Raw genomic sequence first — 19,271 nt, 5'->3', positions numbered from 1 at the left:
ATAATATACATTAAAGAAAGAGAGATGTTTACCGTAATTTTATGATTAAACAACAGCCCTGTGCTGTATTCTTGTCACCTACAAAACATAATCAATAATGATAACAAACGACGCAGCTGGCGTTTATTAGTCATTTATATATAGGATGACGTCATTTAAAAAAAACAACAACAAAAAAAACTTTTTCCTCTGCGTCCATTGGCTATTATATATTACGTGACCAATGGAAACACTCTTTTTCCCGAAACGTCATTAAAAAAAAAATAATACGCTTATAACTTCTTAGAATAAATGTGTCTATAAATAAATAAATCCGTATAAATCAAGAAACATAAATCACAGACAACATCCTTATCCTTGGGAGTTTCAATGCTTTTCTATCATATATTTTAATAATCGTAAATTAGACAAGGTTATCATTCGAAAGCTTGAATACACACAATTCATCATCCGATGACCTTATTAGAATTTTACTTTTTTAAACTATGCAAATATGAATAATATTATAATTCCTTTAATAATAATAAAACTGCCATATATGTTTAGTCATCTTGTTCATGTACAATAATTTGTTACCTGACTATACACTTAAGTCTGAATGCAATCCTCTGATAATCAAGAGCTTGACTGTTAAAAGGACAAATCAGACTTCATGAATTCAGATTATGAATCCCAGTAGAAATCCTTTTCATTGAACACCTGGTTGTCTGAAGATTTCACACAATCAGAAATTTAATATCATTAAATTTCTATTATTGAAGGCTTTTACAGTCTCTCATAATCTGATCATCTTGTATTATCAACTGATACTGATACATTTCATGTAAATTGTATTAATATAAGATTTTTCTGACTTGTTCATGCATTATCTCAAATTTCCTGGCAAAAACTGAAAATTATGTAAGAAAAAAAAAATCTTTAATTGTTCACATTTTAATATACAAGCCGTGTACTTACACATCCAAAATATACATCTTGCAGCTGTAAATTTAAATTACACGTTTTAAAAAGGTAAAACATTATATATCTCATTATATAGCTAATTTATTCTTTATTGAAATCAAATAGCTTTAATTTAATAAAAAAAAAACAATAAATTTCTAAAGCACTGAACATTAAACAGAACTGCAAAAATCACTGTTTCCCAATTCTGCAAACACTTTCAGCAGACACTTATCTACATTAATAAACTGCTTCGATTTAGCAACAGCTGAAAAAACTGTCAAAGACTTAATATAATAGACTTTATTACAGAACAAGGAATACACTTAAATATTATACAGCCAGTTGCATAAACAAGACAGTAATTAAGACCACTGCATCCCATAATAAAAAATAATTTATTTGAAAAGAGAAAAGCAAAGCAAATAAAAATAAAGAAAAGGACACGGGTGGTTTTGGATTTAAAAATCCTCAAATTTACAGCTTAATCCTGATCTTCGTCTGAGGAGAGAGAAAAAGAGGAGTCAGGAGATTAATTCAATGCATTAAAATACATTTGAGAATGAAATTAGAAATTAAAACAGAAATGGGCTAAAAAAATCTAATTTTGAAAGTGACACACTAAATGTTACTCAAGAATAGATCTGGAGTTACACCAACATCAGGTGAAATGATCAGAAATGAAGTGAGACCACCAGCAATCCTTTACAGAAATGAACTGATTATTTTATACATTATCTATATAAATTACCAGCCATGTGACAACTTCAGATGTGGTTCATATGGTTAGAACTGATCTAATATTTATACTATTTTATTTTTTATGCAAATACTTAAAAACAAGACATATATAAATATATTTTCTTAATTAAGTACATTTAATTGATAAGGTTTTGCAATGGATGTAATATCCAAAAATTACCATATTTTTACCATAAAAAATATATTTTAGTAGAATTCCATTAAATAAAAATTAGGTCACACCAGCCATCAAACTCACAAAGCCACAGTTCATTTTAGTGAACATTAGTTCACCCAAATATTTGCTGGAAATGTATTCCCTTTCATGCCATCCAAGATCAGGATGAGTTTGTTTCTTCATCAGATTTGGAGAAATGTAGCATTGCATCAGTGTCTCATCAATGAATGCTCTGCAGTGAATGGGTGCCGTCAGAATGAGAGTCCGAACAGCTGATAAAAACATCACAATAATCCACAAGTACTCCACACCACCCCAGTCCATCAATTAATGTCTACAGAAGCCAAAGGAGTTTTTTTTTTTTTCCTTTATCCATAACATTGTTCACTAATGAAAAAGTCTCACTGACTCTAGAGAGTCTCACTGATTTCAAATAAAAGTGATTCAAAACATTTCCAAATAAATATTTTGGTAAATTATAGTGCGAGGACAACAGGTGATTTTTTTTTTCCACTGGAGGAAGCGTTATTATGGATTATATGGACATGGATTTCTTTTTAAAAACAGCTTTTGGCTTCTGTAGACATTAACTGATGGACTGTAGTGCTGTGGATTATTGTGATGTTTTCATTAGATGTTTTGAGTCTCATTCTGACGGCACCCATTCACTGCAGAGCATCCATTGGTGAGACACTGATTCAATGCTACATTTCTCCAAATCTGATGAAGAAATAAACTCATCTACGTCTTGGAAGCCATGGGATGAGTAAATCTTCAGCAAATTTTCACGTTTGGGTGAACTGTTGTTCCTTTAACACCAGAGAGTGAGTCAAATAATCCCACACAAGTGTAAAGACACCCGCAGTGTTGAGTGTTACTGCCTCACATAACAGAAGATACATACAGTTAAATACTTCAGCGGAGCGAGTCACTGTGTTTCCTAAACACACACCAAATGCTTTTAATACACCTGCGAATTCTAACCACAAATATTTGAATTTAAATTAATAAAGTAAAGGGATTGGGCTATATTTACTATGGCATGTTCTACCATCTGGGACTGCATATCAGATGCAGTTAAGTCACATGGTTTAGGTTAAAGATTACAGAGAGTGTGTTTATTTACCTTTTTGGCATTGGAGGATTTGGGGGATTTGTTTCGGGGAGACTTTCTCAGAGTGGAGTCCAGAGGAGACTTGGCGCCCGCAGCTGAACGCAGGGCACGACTGGCCACGGCGGGAGATTTACGAGCGCTGTTTCGTAGCTTGTTGAGGCCACGCTGCAGCCTGCTGTCACCACGACCGCTGTTCTTTGGAGTATTTACAACCGTGAACATCACAGATTGCCTTCGTTCGGCCTACAGATGAAAGGAAGTAAGAGAAAACAATTATTATCACTCTGTGAAATGCACTCATAAAATTACATTTTAGTAAATTGTGCATGAGCAATTTTAATAGAGTACGCAAGTTTACTCTCAATTAAAGTCTAGGTTATCAACAATCACAGACGTCTAATAAAAGTATCTTACCGGCGACTTCGGAGGCTTGTTTTGACTGCTGCCGAACATGCTTTTAGGGGTCATTTGTCGCGGAAAGCAACTTGTCATCTTCTTCATCTGTCAAAACACCATTACTTGTGAACAACAGTTTTACAATTTTGTAACATTCAGTTTATTAGATTGGTTCAAAGACATTCAGAACCAATTCGGAAATTCTGGTCCTTTAAATTGAGCTTTTTTTTCCCCCCAAATTCAGTTTTATTTTTGGCTTAGTTTTAATGGTTCAATTTGTTCCCAAGTACCTTTTTTATTTCTCCCAAATTCAGATTTTTTTCCCCCTCATTTACATTTTTCTGGATTCAGTTTCAATAAACTTTAATAAACAAAGCATTTCAAAAAAATGTAATTCATTGGATTATAATTTTTTATTTTATATTATATATTTTATGATAATAGGGCCCTATGAAATTTTTTATTTGTCAATTAAAATTTTTCTGGTTTTACAACTGATTAATCTTTTAAAATTTAGTCAAATTAAAATTTTAACAATTTAGAATTTCCCAATTTCATCAAATGAATATAACCATTAATAATTAAAAAATTAACAACAATTGCTTTGGTTTAGTTTGTTTGTTTTACAAACGAATCAAAACAATGAAGAAAATGTGTGTCATTAAGATTATTCAAAAAAAATTTAAGAGACTACAAGAAGTTTTACATTATTGCACAACAGTCATATTTGTGTCACATTTCCTTCGTTTTATTTTAAAGGTTGTGGAGAAAAACCAATCAACTGGAATCAATACTTGCCCCTTCAGATTTCCTTAAACATTTATTTCGTCTAAACAGGAGTATTTGTTCTCTCATACCTCAGGTGTGTCTGGGGCTTGTAGTTGAGAGCCGGGGCGTTTGGGAGCCAGTGGGCTGCGTTTATTTTCCGAAGCACGTAGGTTTGAGCTTGTTTTTTTGAGCCGGTGAGCAGCAGTGCTGGACTGGATCTGACCCGGCAGCATGGTGGCACGCTGGGGCCTGGAGTTGGCAGAGCTCTGGCTCGAACTTGGCACAAGGGAGAAGCGGCGATTGTTCAGGGACTCCTGGATCTGACCTGGCATCATGGACGCACGTCGGATCGTCTCACTCGGGTCACCCATTCGTAAGTCCTCATCCGTTATAGTGAATGAGGGTCCCAGGCTGGGCTGTCGAGGAAGAACTATAGTTTGACTCTGGCCTTCTACAAACAATGCAACAAAAGCGAACTATTCCCAGCTTACCCTGGACTCCAGCGGGTAGCTGCTCTTCAGGTGAGGCAGACAGGCTTGGTTTCGCCACTGTAGCTCGGCGATGCGCATCCAGTCCTCCGCAGCATGTTCAGGTTCATTCTCTGCTCCAATACAGAACGTACTGGTGGCTACAAAACACACAAAATAAGTTATTATATTAAAAGGACAGTTCATACAATAATTTAGTTTTTAGTTTAATAAAGAGTAAAGAAAATACTACACTAAACTTACTAACAGTTCTCAAGTGGTCATCAATCTTACTTTTCCAATACAAATAAGACCAGTTAACCTTTTCATTACTGAATATAAAACGTTATGACCAGTGTGCAACTGGCCCCAGTTTTTTATTTACCCTTGTAAGATCACAAGTACCCTTGTAAAACCCCCCCACCCCACAATCCCCGATAAAACACCTTCTCATTGTATCTACACAAATCTCATAGGTGATCTATTTTGATCTCAAAAATAGGTTTGCATCTATGAACTATAATCCATGAAGTCTAATGACAACATTTCACCTCCTGGCAGGCCAGCATTGTGCACGGTGCTTCTGCGATAACCGGGAAGACGCTGAAGGGTGTCTGCTCTTGATAAAGTTGCTGTAGCATTTTCCTCTGAGAGGTCCATGGAGAACAGCCGTGAATGTTGGCCTGCCAAGTTGGGCTGAGATTGGGCAGAGTGCAGACTATAAAATGACTCCTCGCCTTCGGCACATCCTGATGTTTTCTAAACAAGCAAAAACAAAAGAACAAAAACACTTTAGTTTAGAGTCTTTGCGACACAGTAGCAGAGAGAAGAAAAGAAGAAGCATTCAAGAAGCATTTCAAGACAAATCAGTTTACTAGGAATGTAACTATTCACTCAACTCACAATTGATATAATGTAGTTTTTTAACAGTTTTACGGCAAATTCTGAATAAAAGGTGGAGAAGACCTTGAATTGTATATTTTTTAAATCTGAATGAGAGCACAGATTCACTCTCTGACTGCAGGTGGCACTCATAACTACTTTAATGTGTATTATACAGAGGCAAGAATAAAAGAAAACACCACATAAACTTTTCTCAAATCAGTTAGTTCCCCTAAAACAGACATTAATATAAACCCCAACCACATCACGATTCGTCTCAACTGACTTGAATCATCACATAATTATTGATTTTCAACTGGTTTGGAATGCATTATCACATCCCTACAGTTTACTTACCGTTCCCCTTTAGGAAGCAATACATAGTCATGCAAATACAACTTCAATCAACGTCAATGAGGAAAAAGCTAAATTTCATAAAATCCAAAAGCCAAAATCATATTAAAAAGAAAATTGTCTTATCTCCAATAGCACCTGATAAGAACGGTCTTATAAATGTTGTTTCTTGCGCTCAAATAGCTAAAAATAGCGTATATTTCAGGTTGGTCCAACCAAAGTTTCACATGAAGACCAGACAGTGATTTTGTTGATTGGCTTTAATTTGGAAGGTGGGACTTATTTTACAAATAACTTTTTTTTTTTTACCCAATAAAGTGCAGAAGGCAAGAAAGAGGCAGTGCATTTCCTACCTTAGCCATGGTGATGTTGATAGCCTGTGTAGTACGACGCCTGCGAGCCGAAGCAGTGGGCTTCTTTGCAGAGTCAACCACAAGATCGCCAATGGAAGTGATGCTGGACGCTAGTTTGTGCTCAAAGTCGTTGTTCTGGTACCCTTTACGCTTGTTGTCTTGTTGACCCATAGGTGTGAAATAGAGAGTCTCCAGGGATTCAGTCCCCAAGGCACGACGTTTAGCAGCCAAACGCTCAGAACTACGTACCAGTGGAGTGCTGGATTCACCCAGGATAGACGAATGACTGCCAAATTGGGAATTTTTTTTTACAATGACACTGCATGAATTACCTGGAATACACTGTGAGAGGCTTTTATGATTGGGTTCATTGAATTACCTGTTAGCGTTGAACGAATCGTTTGGCTCAAACTCCAAGCTGTCTGTACTGATGTCCTGCTGTTTCTCCTGGACTCGGGTGTACAGACTGTCTCGGTGTCTCATGTTCTCTTTGTCATTAGTCATCATCTTCTGCTCTTGCAGTTGCCTGTCAGCAAAGTCCACCTACGACAAGCACACAATTAGATAGGAAACTGGACAGGAAACTCTAAATTCTCAAGTCTTATTTCCAGTCTTTAAATATTAAACTGTAAACTAACTTGTGCTTCCAAGCTTTTCACTTTGGTCGACAGGTTTTTCTCCTTGGTGCTCGCCTGGTTGAGTTCCATACAAGCCTGTGTCAGTTTCGTCTCCAGAACTTTGACTTCACTCTTGCTGGCCTCCAACGAGTGCTCGAGAGTTTTATTCAACTCCTGGGCCTCCACCAGCAGTTGCTTTTTACTGTTGTAGTGACTCACAGCCTTCTCCACCTGAAGAAGTATAGCAAGTCATGTCAGACCGGAGGTTGTCCAAAACAATTTCTCATGAAAGAAACACAGAAAGATCTCATTCAAAACAGACCTGTGCTTTGTAGTGCTCTACTACTTCTGACTTTGTCTTCAGCTGCTCCAGGAGTTCCTGATTCTCCTCCTCTAAAACAGAAATCTTCTGCACTTCATTTTGGTAACTTTGGATTTCATCTTTAAGAGAGGTTACTTGTGTTGATAGGTTGTCCTTTTCTCTTCTCATGATTTCCAAATCCTCCTGGAACCCCCTTTTTTCAACAAGAAGCTCACCAATTCTCTTCACCAGGTCTTCCTTTGAGTGTTTGATCTCAAGGACTTCAGTTGAGAGGGTTTCTCTTTCCTTTCTCACCATTTCCAAATTCTGCTGGTACTCCTCCAGTTTTTGTTGTTTCTCATCAAGTAGCTCACCAATCTTCTTCTCCAGGTCTTCCTTTGAGTGTTGGGTCTCAAGGACTTCTTTCTTCTTTTGTTGGCAGAGCAGTTCCACTTGTTTCAGCTTCAGCTCCAAGGACTGCAAAAGATGGTCTTTGTCTAAGACGTCACAACTGGAAGTTTCTAGTCGTTTCTGTAGGGTTGCAATCTTTTCTTCAAGCACTCTGCAGAGTTCATCTTCAGACTGTTTTTCCCTTAACTGCTTATCATTTATTTCATCTTTAAGAGAATTTAATTGAGCTTCCCTCTCGGAGGCAAGAGTGGAGGCCTGTAGTATTTTAGCTTGAAGTTCTCTTACATCTTTCTCAAGCTTCTGAGACTTTTCTTTAAGGTTATCTTGTTCGCAAACTTCCTTTCGAAGCAACAGAAGCTCAGATTCCTTCTGAGAAGCTGTGGTTGTCAACTCTGCCACTTGTGTCTTGAAAGTAGCCAGGTTCTCCTTTAGTGTGTTACGTTCAACCTCTAAAACAGAAATCTCCTGTTGCTTCTGCACTTCTTTTTCCTGATAATGTCGGATTTCATCTTTGAGTGAGGTTACTTCAGTTGACAGGTTATCTCTTTCCTTTCTCACAGTTTCCAAATTCTGCTGGCACTCTACCAGTTGATGTTTCTCAACAACAAGCTCGCCAATCTTCTTCTCCAAGTCCTCCTTCACCTGATGGACATCTTTCTCCTTTTGCTGGCACAGCAGATCCATTTGCTTCAGCTTCTGATCTAAAGTCTTCAGAAGCTGGTCTTTGTCCGAGACGTCTCGACTGGCAGTTTCCAGTTGTCCCTGAAGGGATGCAACTTTCTCTTCTAACACCTTACGGATATCATCTTCAGACTGTTTAGCATTCAACTGATCTTGAAGAGAATTAACACAAGCCTCCCTCTCAGAGGCTAGTGTGGAGAGCTCTAGGATTTTAGCTTGAAGTTCATTAACCGTTATCTCAAGTTCCTCACGCTTGGCAGTCTCAAGCTCCTGAGCCTTTTCTCTAAGACTCTCTTGCTGGTGAAGTTCAGAATGTTTCTGTGAAGCTGCAGTTGTTTCCTCCACCAACTTCTTCTCAAGGACAGCCATGTTCTCCTTTAACGTGTTGCGTTCAACTTCTAAAACGGATATCACCTGTTGCTTCTGCACTTCAGTGTCCTGGTAGCCACGAATTTCCGCTTTAAGAGAAATCACTTCAGTTGACAAGTGGTCTCTTTCCTTGCTTAATATTTCCAGATTATGCTGGCACTCAGAAAGCTGTTGCGTCTCAACATTTAGCTCAACGATCCTCTTCTCCAGTTCCTCCTTTGCCTGATGCATTTCAAGGACATCTTTCTCTTTTTGATGGAAAAGCCCTTCCATCTCTTTGAGCTTTTGATCCAAAGAGCCCAGCAGTTTGTCTTTATCCACAACACAACGATTGACTGTATCCAGTTCTCCTTGTAGTGTGCCAACCTTCTGCTCCAATTCTCTGCGAAGATCCTCTTCAGACTGTTTGGCACACAATTGTTGATCTTTCATCTCATTTTGAAGGGAAATTATTTGAGCCTCTCTCTGAGAGGCAAGAGTGGAGACTTCAACAATTTTGGCCTGAAGCTCACTCAACTTTTTCTCAAACTCTTCACCCTTGACTGCCTCAAGCTCCAGAGCTTTTTCTTTCAGGGTCGCTTGATGGGAAAGCTCCTGTTGAAGCAAGAGGAGTTCAGATTCCTTCTGTGAAGCTGTAGCTGTCACCTCAGCCAACTGGTTCTGAATAGAAGTCATGTTTCCCTTCAACACATTGTGTTGAGCCTCTAAAACAGACAATTCTTGCTGTTTCTTCACTTCATTTTCACTGTAACGACAGATCTGCTCTTTAAGAGTTGTTACCTCCACTGACAAAACCAGCATTTCTTCTTGTTTTTCTGAAGCAAGTGAAGAAGCAGAGTCAAGCTCTTGCTGAAGTTTCTTAACGGTGTCCTCATGCTCTTTGCGATTTGATTTGATCATTTCATTTATTTCAATATTTTGTTCCTTAACAAGCCTCAGCTCGTGCCCTACATTGTCATACTCGCTCCTCAGATTTCTGATTTCCTCATCTTTTAGGGAAATCTGTTGGGACAGATCCAGAATTTGTGTTTGGAGGCTCTTGATTTTGGTCGAAGCCTGACTAACTTTGTTCTCCTCCTCTGTTTTCTCCTGTCTGAGAATATTTATTTGCTCCTGAAGGTCTCCAATGGACTGCAGATGCTCATCAAGACCTTGCTGCAATGTGCATGTTTCCTTTTTCAGAGATTCATTTTCTTGCACCACTTTCTGATGCTCTTCCAGCTTCTTCTCATGATCTTGAATTGTGGCTCTTGCACTTTGCAAGTCAACAATAAGGGCATTCAGAGCATCCTGCTGTGATGCCCTTTCCATTTCCAAACCCTGGATCTCAGTATGCAAAGCATGAACCATCTTATCTAAAGAGGCTACCTTCCCCTCCAGCTCCTCTCTCTGTTGGCGAAGGTCTGCAGAGATTTTGATCTCTGCTGTCAACTCCACTTCCACCTGTTGCAGGCGAGAAACATCACTTTCCAGAGCTGATATCTGTGTGGTAAGCATTTCCTTCTGTGTCCGAAAAGCCTCCTGCAATGTTTCTCTCTCCAAACGGATGCTATTGATGGACTGCTCCAGATCGAACACCACCATTTGGAGTCTTTTGGTTTCCTTTTCAAAAGAGCCTCTCTCCTCAGCCAACAAAGCCTTAACTTCTGCCTTCTCCTTCTCAAGATGGGAAATCGTATCCTGAAGCTGAGCGAGTTTAAGAGTCAGATCTGACAACTCCTGTTTAAGCTTCTCCCACTGAGAAAATCAAGAGATAAAAAAAAAGTTATCTTAAAATTAGACAACTACAGTAAAATATTTTCAGCTCATAATTAAACATATGTCTTATAATATTTCTCATTTCACAGTTAATCCATGTACAGGTATTGCTAGATCATGATGTTAACTTCAGACTCTGATTAAACAAGCTTGTATTTTTTAACAAACCCTAATATAGTGAAGGGGACACTATACTTTCAAAAAGCTAAGTATTTCAGGTGAGACGATAAACCGAGGTCCTGAATCTCTGTAGTAATTAATAATCCCAAAATGATATTCGAAAAGAGTTGGACCATGTTCACCCATTGGTCTCTGATCATCATGAGTCGCATTTCCAATGTCGGGGAAAAATCCAATCCGATGTGGATTATAATCAGCATTCAAGGCAGAAATATTTATAAGCGATGCAAAAGACTATGCACGCCCATTTGGAAGAACCAATCACTATAGAAGAACTCACTCAAGCTATTACCTCTATGCAAAATGGTAAATGTCCAGGGCCAGATGGGTATCCAGTAGAGTTTTATAAAAAATTTCTAGACAAATTGGCCCCCATGATGATTGACATGTATTTTGAATCATTTGATTCACTCAAGCTCCCCCAGACACTTAATCAGGCTTCCATCTCTTTGATATTAAAGAAGAATAAAGACCCCTTACATTGCACTTCTTACCGACCGATCAGTCTTCTTAATGTTGACTTTAAGATATTATCAAAGTTGTTGGCAATACGTTTAGAGTCCATTTTACCATCCATTATCTCCCCGGATCAGACCGGGTTTATAAAAAATAGACACTCTTTTTTTAATATTAGGAGACTGTTTAATATCGTATACAATCCCTCTTCTTCTGTTGTCCCAGAGGCTGTCATTTCATTAGATGCAGAGAAAGCATTTGACCGGGTGGAGTGGAGGTATCTTTTTTACACTTTAGAAAAATTTGGTTTCGGTTATAAGTTTATCTCTTGGGTGAGGTTACTGTATTCTGGCCCACAAGCTTCTGTCAGGACCAATAATACTCGTTCAGGTTATTTTCCCCTCCATCGGTCCACTCGCCAGGGATGCCCTCTGAGTCCGCTACTCTTTGCCATTGCTATTGAACCTCTCTCTATTGCACTGCGATCTGATTCTTCTATAATGGGCATAAAAAGAATGGGTACAGAACAAAAGGTATCTTTGTATGCAGATGACCTTCTTCTCTACATTTCAGATTTGGATAGGTCAATACCTACAGCACTTGGTGTCTTAAAGTCCTTTGGTTCAATTTCTGGTTATAAATTAAATCTAAGCAAGAGCGAGATTTTTCCACTGAACTCTGCTGCTAGAAATTACCCTTTACATAATTTTCCATTTAAGATCTCTCATCATAGATTTACCTATCTTGGAGTTTGCATCACAGATACATTTAAAGACCTTTTTAAATTTAACTTTTCTAAGTTGCTTCTACAGATGGAGAAAGATTTTGAGCGCTGGTCACTGCTTCCTCTGTCCTTGGCTGGAAGAATCAACTCTGTTAAAATGAATATTCTTCCAAAATTCTCTTATTATTTTCAGTGCATACCCATTTTCCTTCCTCAACATTTTTTTCGTCAAATTGATTCTCTAATTTTGGGTTTTATTTGGAATAAAAAGATCCCCAGAATTCGTAAGGCTTTTCTTCAGAGACCCAAAATACTTGGGGGAATGGCTTTACCTAACTTTCAGTTTTATTACTGGGCTACAAATCTTAGGGTCATGCAATACTGGTTAAATCAAGATTTTTCACATGATTCATTTGTATGGCTTACCATGGAAGCTACCTCATGTATGCCTACTTCGCTAGCAGCCTTAGTACATGCTCCCATTAAATGCTCATCTTCTCCCTACACCAAAAATATTATCGTTAAAACTACATTGAGAATCTGGAGGCAATTCAGACTCCACTTTGGTTTACAAACCTCTTCTATTTCTGCACCTATAGCAGCAAATTTTGCTTTCTTACCATCATTAATGGATAGGACTTTTTCTCAGTGGTCGGCATTAGGTATTATAACATTTAAGGATTTTTATATAGATAATGTATTTGCATCTTTCCAGCAATTACGGGAAAACTGTGCAATGCCCAAACACAATTTTTTTAGATATTTGCAAGTTCGTAGTTTTGTTCGGGACACGCACCCTCAGTTTCCTAGTCTCCCTAGTGTTACTCCCATTGACTCCTTCCTCAAACCTATTCATGTTATGAAGGGTATGATCTCACATTTTTATGAAGAAATCTGCTCCTTACGTGAAAGCTCACTTGCATCTATTAAATCTCAGTGGGAGGAAGACATAGGAGAAAATATTCCAGAAGAACAATGGGAAAAGATTCTAAGTCGTGTGCACTCCTCATCATTCTGTGCCAGACAGGGTCTGATGCAGTGTAAAATCCTTCATCGCAGCCACTGGACCAAAGTTAGACTTTCTAAAATATATCCTGAGGTAGATCCCATGTGTGATCGCTGTCATCAAGCCCCTGCATCTACTGCGCATATGTTTTGGTCTTGTCCATCTCTACACAAATATTGGTCTTTGATCTTTAAAACATTATCTGAAGTTCTTGGAATTTATGTCCAACCTTTGCCTGTCACAGCTCTATTTGGTACTCTTTCTCTTTCACTTGACATGCCCAAATATAAGACTGATTTTGTAGCTTTTGTTACTCTTCTGGCGAGACGCCTAATTTTAATAAATTGGAAATCACCTACACCTCCCACTCATTCTTCATGGATTAATGATATCTTTCTTTTTATCAAACTAGAAAAAATTAGGCATACAATAAAGGGATCTTCTGACAACTTTTATAAAATTTGGGGCCCTTTTCTAGATTGTGTAGGGAAGTGAAATGGTTTTAAACACCTGTCTATATCCCCTCTGGCAGTAAAGAATCTTCTTACACGCAAGATTAACCTGAATATGTCTTTGGATGACCAAGCTTTATATGGCTTCTCATTTTTTTATTTATTTCATCATCTCTCCTTTTTTTTTTTTTTTTTTTACTTTTTACTTTTTGGTTTATGTTGCTGTTCTTGCTTATTGTTTATACTTATGTCATTGTTTTATTCTCTCATGCTGAATGCTGTTTGGACGTAAGTTGCATCATATGACGGATCCATAATTGTATATTTCCTTTTTATTATTCCTTTTTTTATAACTTAGAATTAACTTTATTCTGTCTCTATTTGCTATTTGGTTCTTTCTATGAACAAAAGAGACGGAATTGATTACATTTATGTGATATTACAATGGTATCTGTAATTGTGTGATGTACTCTGTTTATGTAAAAAAAAAAAAAATCAAAATAAAGTGGAAAAAAAAAAAAAAAAAAAAGACTATGCACGCTAGGCATTAGCATTACCATAGTAAACATGGTAAATGCGACCACAATCAGCTTCTTATTATCTGTCCCAATCCTGTATTGATTTAGTAACATTTTATCCGTCATAAGTCTCGTCTCGAGAGTTTATTTAAATATTTGCTCTGCGTAGCCTGTCATAAAAATACAATAATGTTTTTTTGTTCGAGAGCTTTTATAAAAATATAGAAATGATCATTCTTTCTAAATGTGATGTATATAGGCTACTGTGACTACAAATGAACAGACACAGACTCGACTGAATAAGCAGGCTCTGTTCATAATGCTTTATTTTGGTGACTAATTTTCAATCCTGATCAATTCATTCATTATGATCAATGTATCACTTACTATAGTAAAACATTGATGCTTTTGGATTTAAATACTTGAAGACTGCAAACAAAAGGCTGCTTTTATCATGTTCGTTTTGTGATCGTGCTAGTTCCAGTGACTTATTTCTTATTCGTTGTCTGATAACTTCTTTGTTGACTGTGAAACAGACACACTGTGAATGCACTCTTTCTGCAACATCAAACTAAAGTGCAGGAAAAAAAATAACTATAAATAAAATGTCAATAATATTATATATATAAATAAATACATTTACAGACAGATAGACACCTCACCTCCATGATGGGCCCCAAAACCTCTCCTTTCTCTTGAGATTGAGCTCTCTGTAGTTCATCTTCCAGAACGGAGATCTTTCCCTGAAGTATCTGAACCTGCTCACTCATACTCTCCTGCACGAAGAGAACCAAAAAACACAGATTAATACCAGAGAGTACAAAGAATTAAAACATGACAAGAATAAAGGCTGCGTTCCAATATGTTCGAAATTATCTACCTTGTGTGTGACGGCCTCATTTAGCTCCTTCTCCAGAAACTCTTTTCTGCTCTTCCACTCGGTCTGTGCAGATTCGTGAGCCAGCGTGAGTTTGGCAACTTCCTCTTCTGCGCTTGCCAGCTGAGCGAAGACATTGCGCACCTGATGGGAGCAGAGACAGGTAAAAATGATCTGATCGTTGTTTTAAGCAGGACTCCAAAACAAAGAGACAGCATTTCACCTGTGCAGTGAGTGATCCATTCTCCTCTGTCAGTTCATCAATCTTTCTTTCTTTTTGGGAGTTGTCTGTTTTTAAGTCTTGGCATTGCTTTAGAACCTCATGCACTCTGTGAAGAAGACTGTTCAAGAGAAAAAAATAAATTAAACATTTATTTTATTTTTTAATAATTACCGGAAACCCAAATTTGACCTTTAGTGCACCTCACCTCTCGTTCTTCTCCTGGAGCTCCAGAAGTGCAGCTTTATGCTCCTTCTCCAGCTCTCCTTGTTCCCGCAGCATTCGCTCCACCCGGTGCTGTAACTGTGAAATCACACCCTCTGTGTGCAGAAGAGAGAGAAAAGTTCAACCAGTTCATTGCATTATATCTCAATCACTCCAGACAGCATAATTAAATCCAAGGAGACATGGTGATGGATGGGTAGATCTTTTGTACCCTTCTCTGAGATGATGCAGATCTGATTGGTCAGTTCTTTCTCCAGCTCGTCTCTCACGTCTCCCTCATGTGCCAATTCCTTCCGGAGTTTCTTCAGCTGGAAATGCGGCGTGCTCATAACATCCTGCACTGGAGAGCTGGAGATCAAGAAATGTAAGGGTATTATTTGGGAATTCTTCATTCAGTAAACTATCATATGCAACATTTCTGTCTTCCATGAAAGCAAAATATCCCAAAAGCAATGAATATTTCAAGGTTAAAATACTATTCTGTCATTGAGTTGCGCTTAATCTGTGCATGTGTGCAGTTTATGTTAATTACCACAAAAACATGCTTTGTTTATTTAAGGAAAATAAAAAGGTTATGGCAATAATGGAAGTGAATGGGACCCATTTTAAAGGATTTAAAAGTTTATGAAAATTATAAATTCTGTTGTTAAAACTTATAAACATAATATTTGACCATATTTAAATAATTTTAACAGTAATATTAAGATTAACACCACTGCATTTTCACGGCAAAAAAAGTTGTAAAATGTGTATAACATTGCACAGAAAAAATTTGTAAGCCATTATTTTTCCAAAAGCAAACATTTGCAAATACATTTTCATTGATTTACATGAATTAAATAAAAAAAGAAAAAAAGTGGGAACTCAGTTTTGTGGTATTCAATATTATGAGCAATATTAAGAACCCAGAATATTCCTTAATATTTGAACATATAAAAAGCCAGTTATATTAATCAACAAAATGCTGATTTTAATGTAAATAAATGTATTTTCTATTAGCATTGCCATACTTGTTTCAATACAATTACAACTTTTAAAAACAGTGATTCGTTTAACTTTTTTTAATGGTTTTAGTGAAGAAACTGCTTTGTCCTTTAGCAAACAAACAAAAAAAACACACACTGACCCGTCTGAGCTGGAAGCTACTGTACAAAGCTCTTGAAACTGAACTCTGGGAGGCCGTTGGGACCGGTTTACGATCGGAGACTCGTCATCTGTGTATAACGGTGAGCTCCTAATGCTTCCACTGCTAGAGTTCACAACGTTCATAAAAGCTACAGAGAGCGTGCATGTGACACATAAATGATTAATAGACGAGCACAGATTTTATTTAACATTATCCAATTCACAATGCAATGTGACTACTTACAGTCTTGGGCTAGAAACTGATCTAGGCCTTCCTCTAAACTCAGACCATCAGCATCCTCTTTTACAAAACGAAACATGGATGTAACGTCCGACTGACACAGACAGAGAAAGAGAGATGAATAAGAGCCTATGTTAGAGGGTGAACATCTCAAAATTCAATATTTTTTATGCAGTAACACTAGATAGGGAGCTTAGAATAGCATGTAGTAAGTGACCGAATGCGCGCATTAGTAAACACTCACCTCTACATCTGAATCCATTGGGAGCAGAATGCCCTTCTTAAAAGTGCAGTAACAAAGCAAAAGCGCCACCTGCACACATACATTAACACAAATAAGTGCACAACATTTGACCTGCATTATCATTAAAGGAACAATTCATCTATGAAATACGCTTGGTATGTGTGAACACAGTCACAATTTTAGAGAACTCGCCAAAGGTTTCTTAAATTATGGAAGAGCAAGGACAATATTTAATATAAATCTGATTGGATTACTCTGAAAGAGAAAGTCACATACACAGAGGATGCTTTGAGGGCGAGTAGTAGATGGACGCATTTTCATTCTCGGGTGAACTGACTCTTTAATGCTTACATTATTTATCCATTTAGTTTGAAAACCCCTGATTAAGAGCACAAAATTATACCTTAGCAAGCTGAAGCTCCAGGTCAATCCCTCCACTGATCCTCTGTAAGATGAGGGAACTCTGTCTTTTGGTGAGGTGAAAATCATCTGTATATGTAAGACACAAGTTGTGAGCAGGAAATATTATCTTTAAATAGGAACATTTATGTTTGTACATGTTAATATAAGCACACACACACAAAAAAACACAGAGTGTTCCTGTGGCTCAGTGGTAGAACATTGCATTATCAGCGCAAAAGGTTGTGGGTTCGATTCCCAGAGAACACGTAAGGTAAAATAAATGTTAGCTTGAATGCTCTGTAAAGTTGTTCTGGCTAACAGTGTCTACACACACACACACACACACATATATATATAAAAAATTGCTGCATGTTGCATATCATGCAAATGTTAAAGGACATGGTCATGAGATTAAAAAATATAAAGTATATTCTGTGTTAATCAACATTATACAACAAATACTTTCAACAGAGCATAATGTCACTACTAAAAGTTTTCTCATTCATTTCATAAAAAGTGTCCGAACTAGCATTATTATCCATGACAGATGATGCAAAGCAAGAGATGAAGAACATATGCATCAAACTGTAAGACCTAAAAAGACAACATTTTGACACTCACCATGCAAGACACTGAAAATTATCTCCATTTTCTTGTAAAGTGATAAAGTCTTAAAATCCTCAGTGTTCTCGGATCCCCTTCTACAGTAATAGATAAAGCATTCGTCAGGTGTTAGTGCTAGTCATAAAGGTATTTCCATATTTACCATCCAAGGGTCTCCAATGTCAACTCACAGTTTGAAGCAGATCTTCAGGAGCCGAAGCCCATCTCTCATGGGAACGAACTCCCAGACATGCTTCTCTGGAAACATGGTGTTCATCTGTCAAGAGAATAACAGTCAGACATCTTATAGAAGAAACACTTCAGTTTTTTAAACTATAAAACCAACATGTCAACAGACTAAATAACTGTGAACAACAATTCAATTAAAATTAAATTAATTTTATGCATTTAGCAGACGCTTTTATCCAAAGCGGCTTACAGTGCATTCAGGCTATCAATTTTTACCTATCATGTAAAAATAATAAATATATTATTATATTACAATAATATATTATATTTGGCAGTTCTTTGAGTACATTAAAATAAAACAAAACTGGAGGACATTCTTACCCATGCCAAGAGCGGTCTCGCCTTTTTCATATTAAACTTCATGGCGGACTCTATAAAAAACATATTTTGAAATTATACTACAGCAAATAAAGTGGAGAGAAGAAACAAATCAATGTATAATATTCAGTGACACGATTATACCTGGAAAACAACACAAGCTAAATGTTTACAATTATCAGATTGTTAGACTTCAGGATAAAAGAGGCCAAATTGAACATTTCTAAGGATACAGAATAACATTAGGGTAACAAATATTATCACGAATATATTTATATATTATTGCTTAATTTACATAACAAAACAGGGAACCAACAATGTAAGACACTTCCATTGAGACCAGCAGAGTTTACATTAAAGAGAAAAGAAAAAAAAGAAAGAAAAAACAACAACAAGGAACAAAGCTGTGGTCGATGAAGACATTATAAAGATTTTTTTTGAAGCATTTGAAGCTCTGAAACATTTTAACAAACATAAAAATATATTGAAGGAGGGTTTATATATTTTTTTCCATTTACAAATAAGTTATGGATATGATATTCACCCATCATAAATATTATATATATATATATATATATATATATATATATATATATATATATATATAGTAACATACTGTGCATATCAATAGCTTTTATATAAACTTCCCAAAGTGTTAACAAGTTCAGATAAACGCAATATAACAATATCTGCAGTATAATTACATTTAGCAAGTTAAGTCAAGTGTGTTTTGATTTGTTTGTTTACTCTGGAAGTTAACATTTTGCCCTTTAACCTTATCGCAGTTTAAACTACTTACGTTAACGTTACATATCATCGTGGGATAAACACTGCCCTCATAAAATATATGCTGAATATAATATTATACTATAATGAATTTAATGTTTGTTTTTTTACCGTGATTTCAGGGTGAGATGAGGCAAAGACACACATCGAAACTCTGACTGAAACGTTTTCAAATTCAAACGCAGCGCCGACTGTATATGTTGGTCGTCACGTGATGACTCAAAGGCCCATTCTCATTGGCTAACTCAAATTGAAGTAGCCAATGGAAACGCAGTTTCTTCCGCAACGCCCCTGTAGGAAGTTTTTCAAATGT

The 19,271-nt window shown here is 36.9% G+C and overlaps 1 protein-coding gene across 2 annotated transcripts; it reads right to left on the bottom strand.

Moving 5' to 3' along the window:
• Positions 1-1,230: 1,230 nt before the first annotated feature.
• Positions 1,231-19,178, bottom strand: LOC113114705 (nuclear mitotic apparatus protein 1). Of its 2 annotated transcripts, XM_026281637.1 has the most exons (24): positions 19,070-19,178; positions 18,176-18,225; positions 17,797-17,882; positions 17,624-17,703; positions 17,004-17,089; positions 16,601-16,669; positions 16,360-16,450; positions 16,117-16,264; positions 15,202-15,338; positions 14,974-15,085; positions 14,769-14,886; positions 14,549-14,689; positions 14,331-14,444; positions 7,135-10,311; positions 6,834-7,043; positions 6,575-6,738; positions 6,196-6,481; positions 5,158-5,365; positions 4,631-4,767; positions 4,229-4,555; positions 3,390-3,476; positions 2,988-3,218; positions 2,766-2,801; positions 1,231-1,443 (listed from the first exon to the last, which is right to left on the bottom strand). In XM_026281637.1, the coding sequence occupies exons 2-23, from the start codon at positions 18,215-18,217 to the stop codon at positions 2,790-2,792; spliced, it is 6,063 nt and encodes a 2,020-aa protein (XP_026137422.1). In that variant the 5' UTR covers positions 18,218-18,225; positions 19,070-19,178; the 3' UTR covers positions 1,231-1,443; positions 2,766-2,789. The 2 variants fall into 2 exon arrangements, with proteins under 2 accessions (XP_026137422.1, XP_026137421.1); XM_026281636.1 differs by lacking the exon at positions 2,766-2,801.
• Positions 19,179-19,271: the final 93 nt, after the last annotated feature.

The sequence above is a fragment of the Carassius auratus genome, chromosome 15 (genome assembly GCF_003368295.1).
Source record: "Carassius auratus strain Wakin chromosome 15, ASM336829v1, whole genome shotgun sequence".
Classification (NCBI taxonomy): Eukaryota; Metazoa; Chordata; class Actinopteri; order Cypriniformes; family Cyprinidae; genus Carassius; species Carassius auratus.
This window is presented reverse-complemented; position numbering and strand designations above follow the sequence as displayed.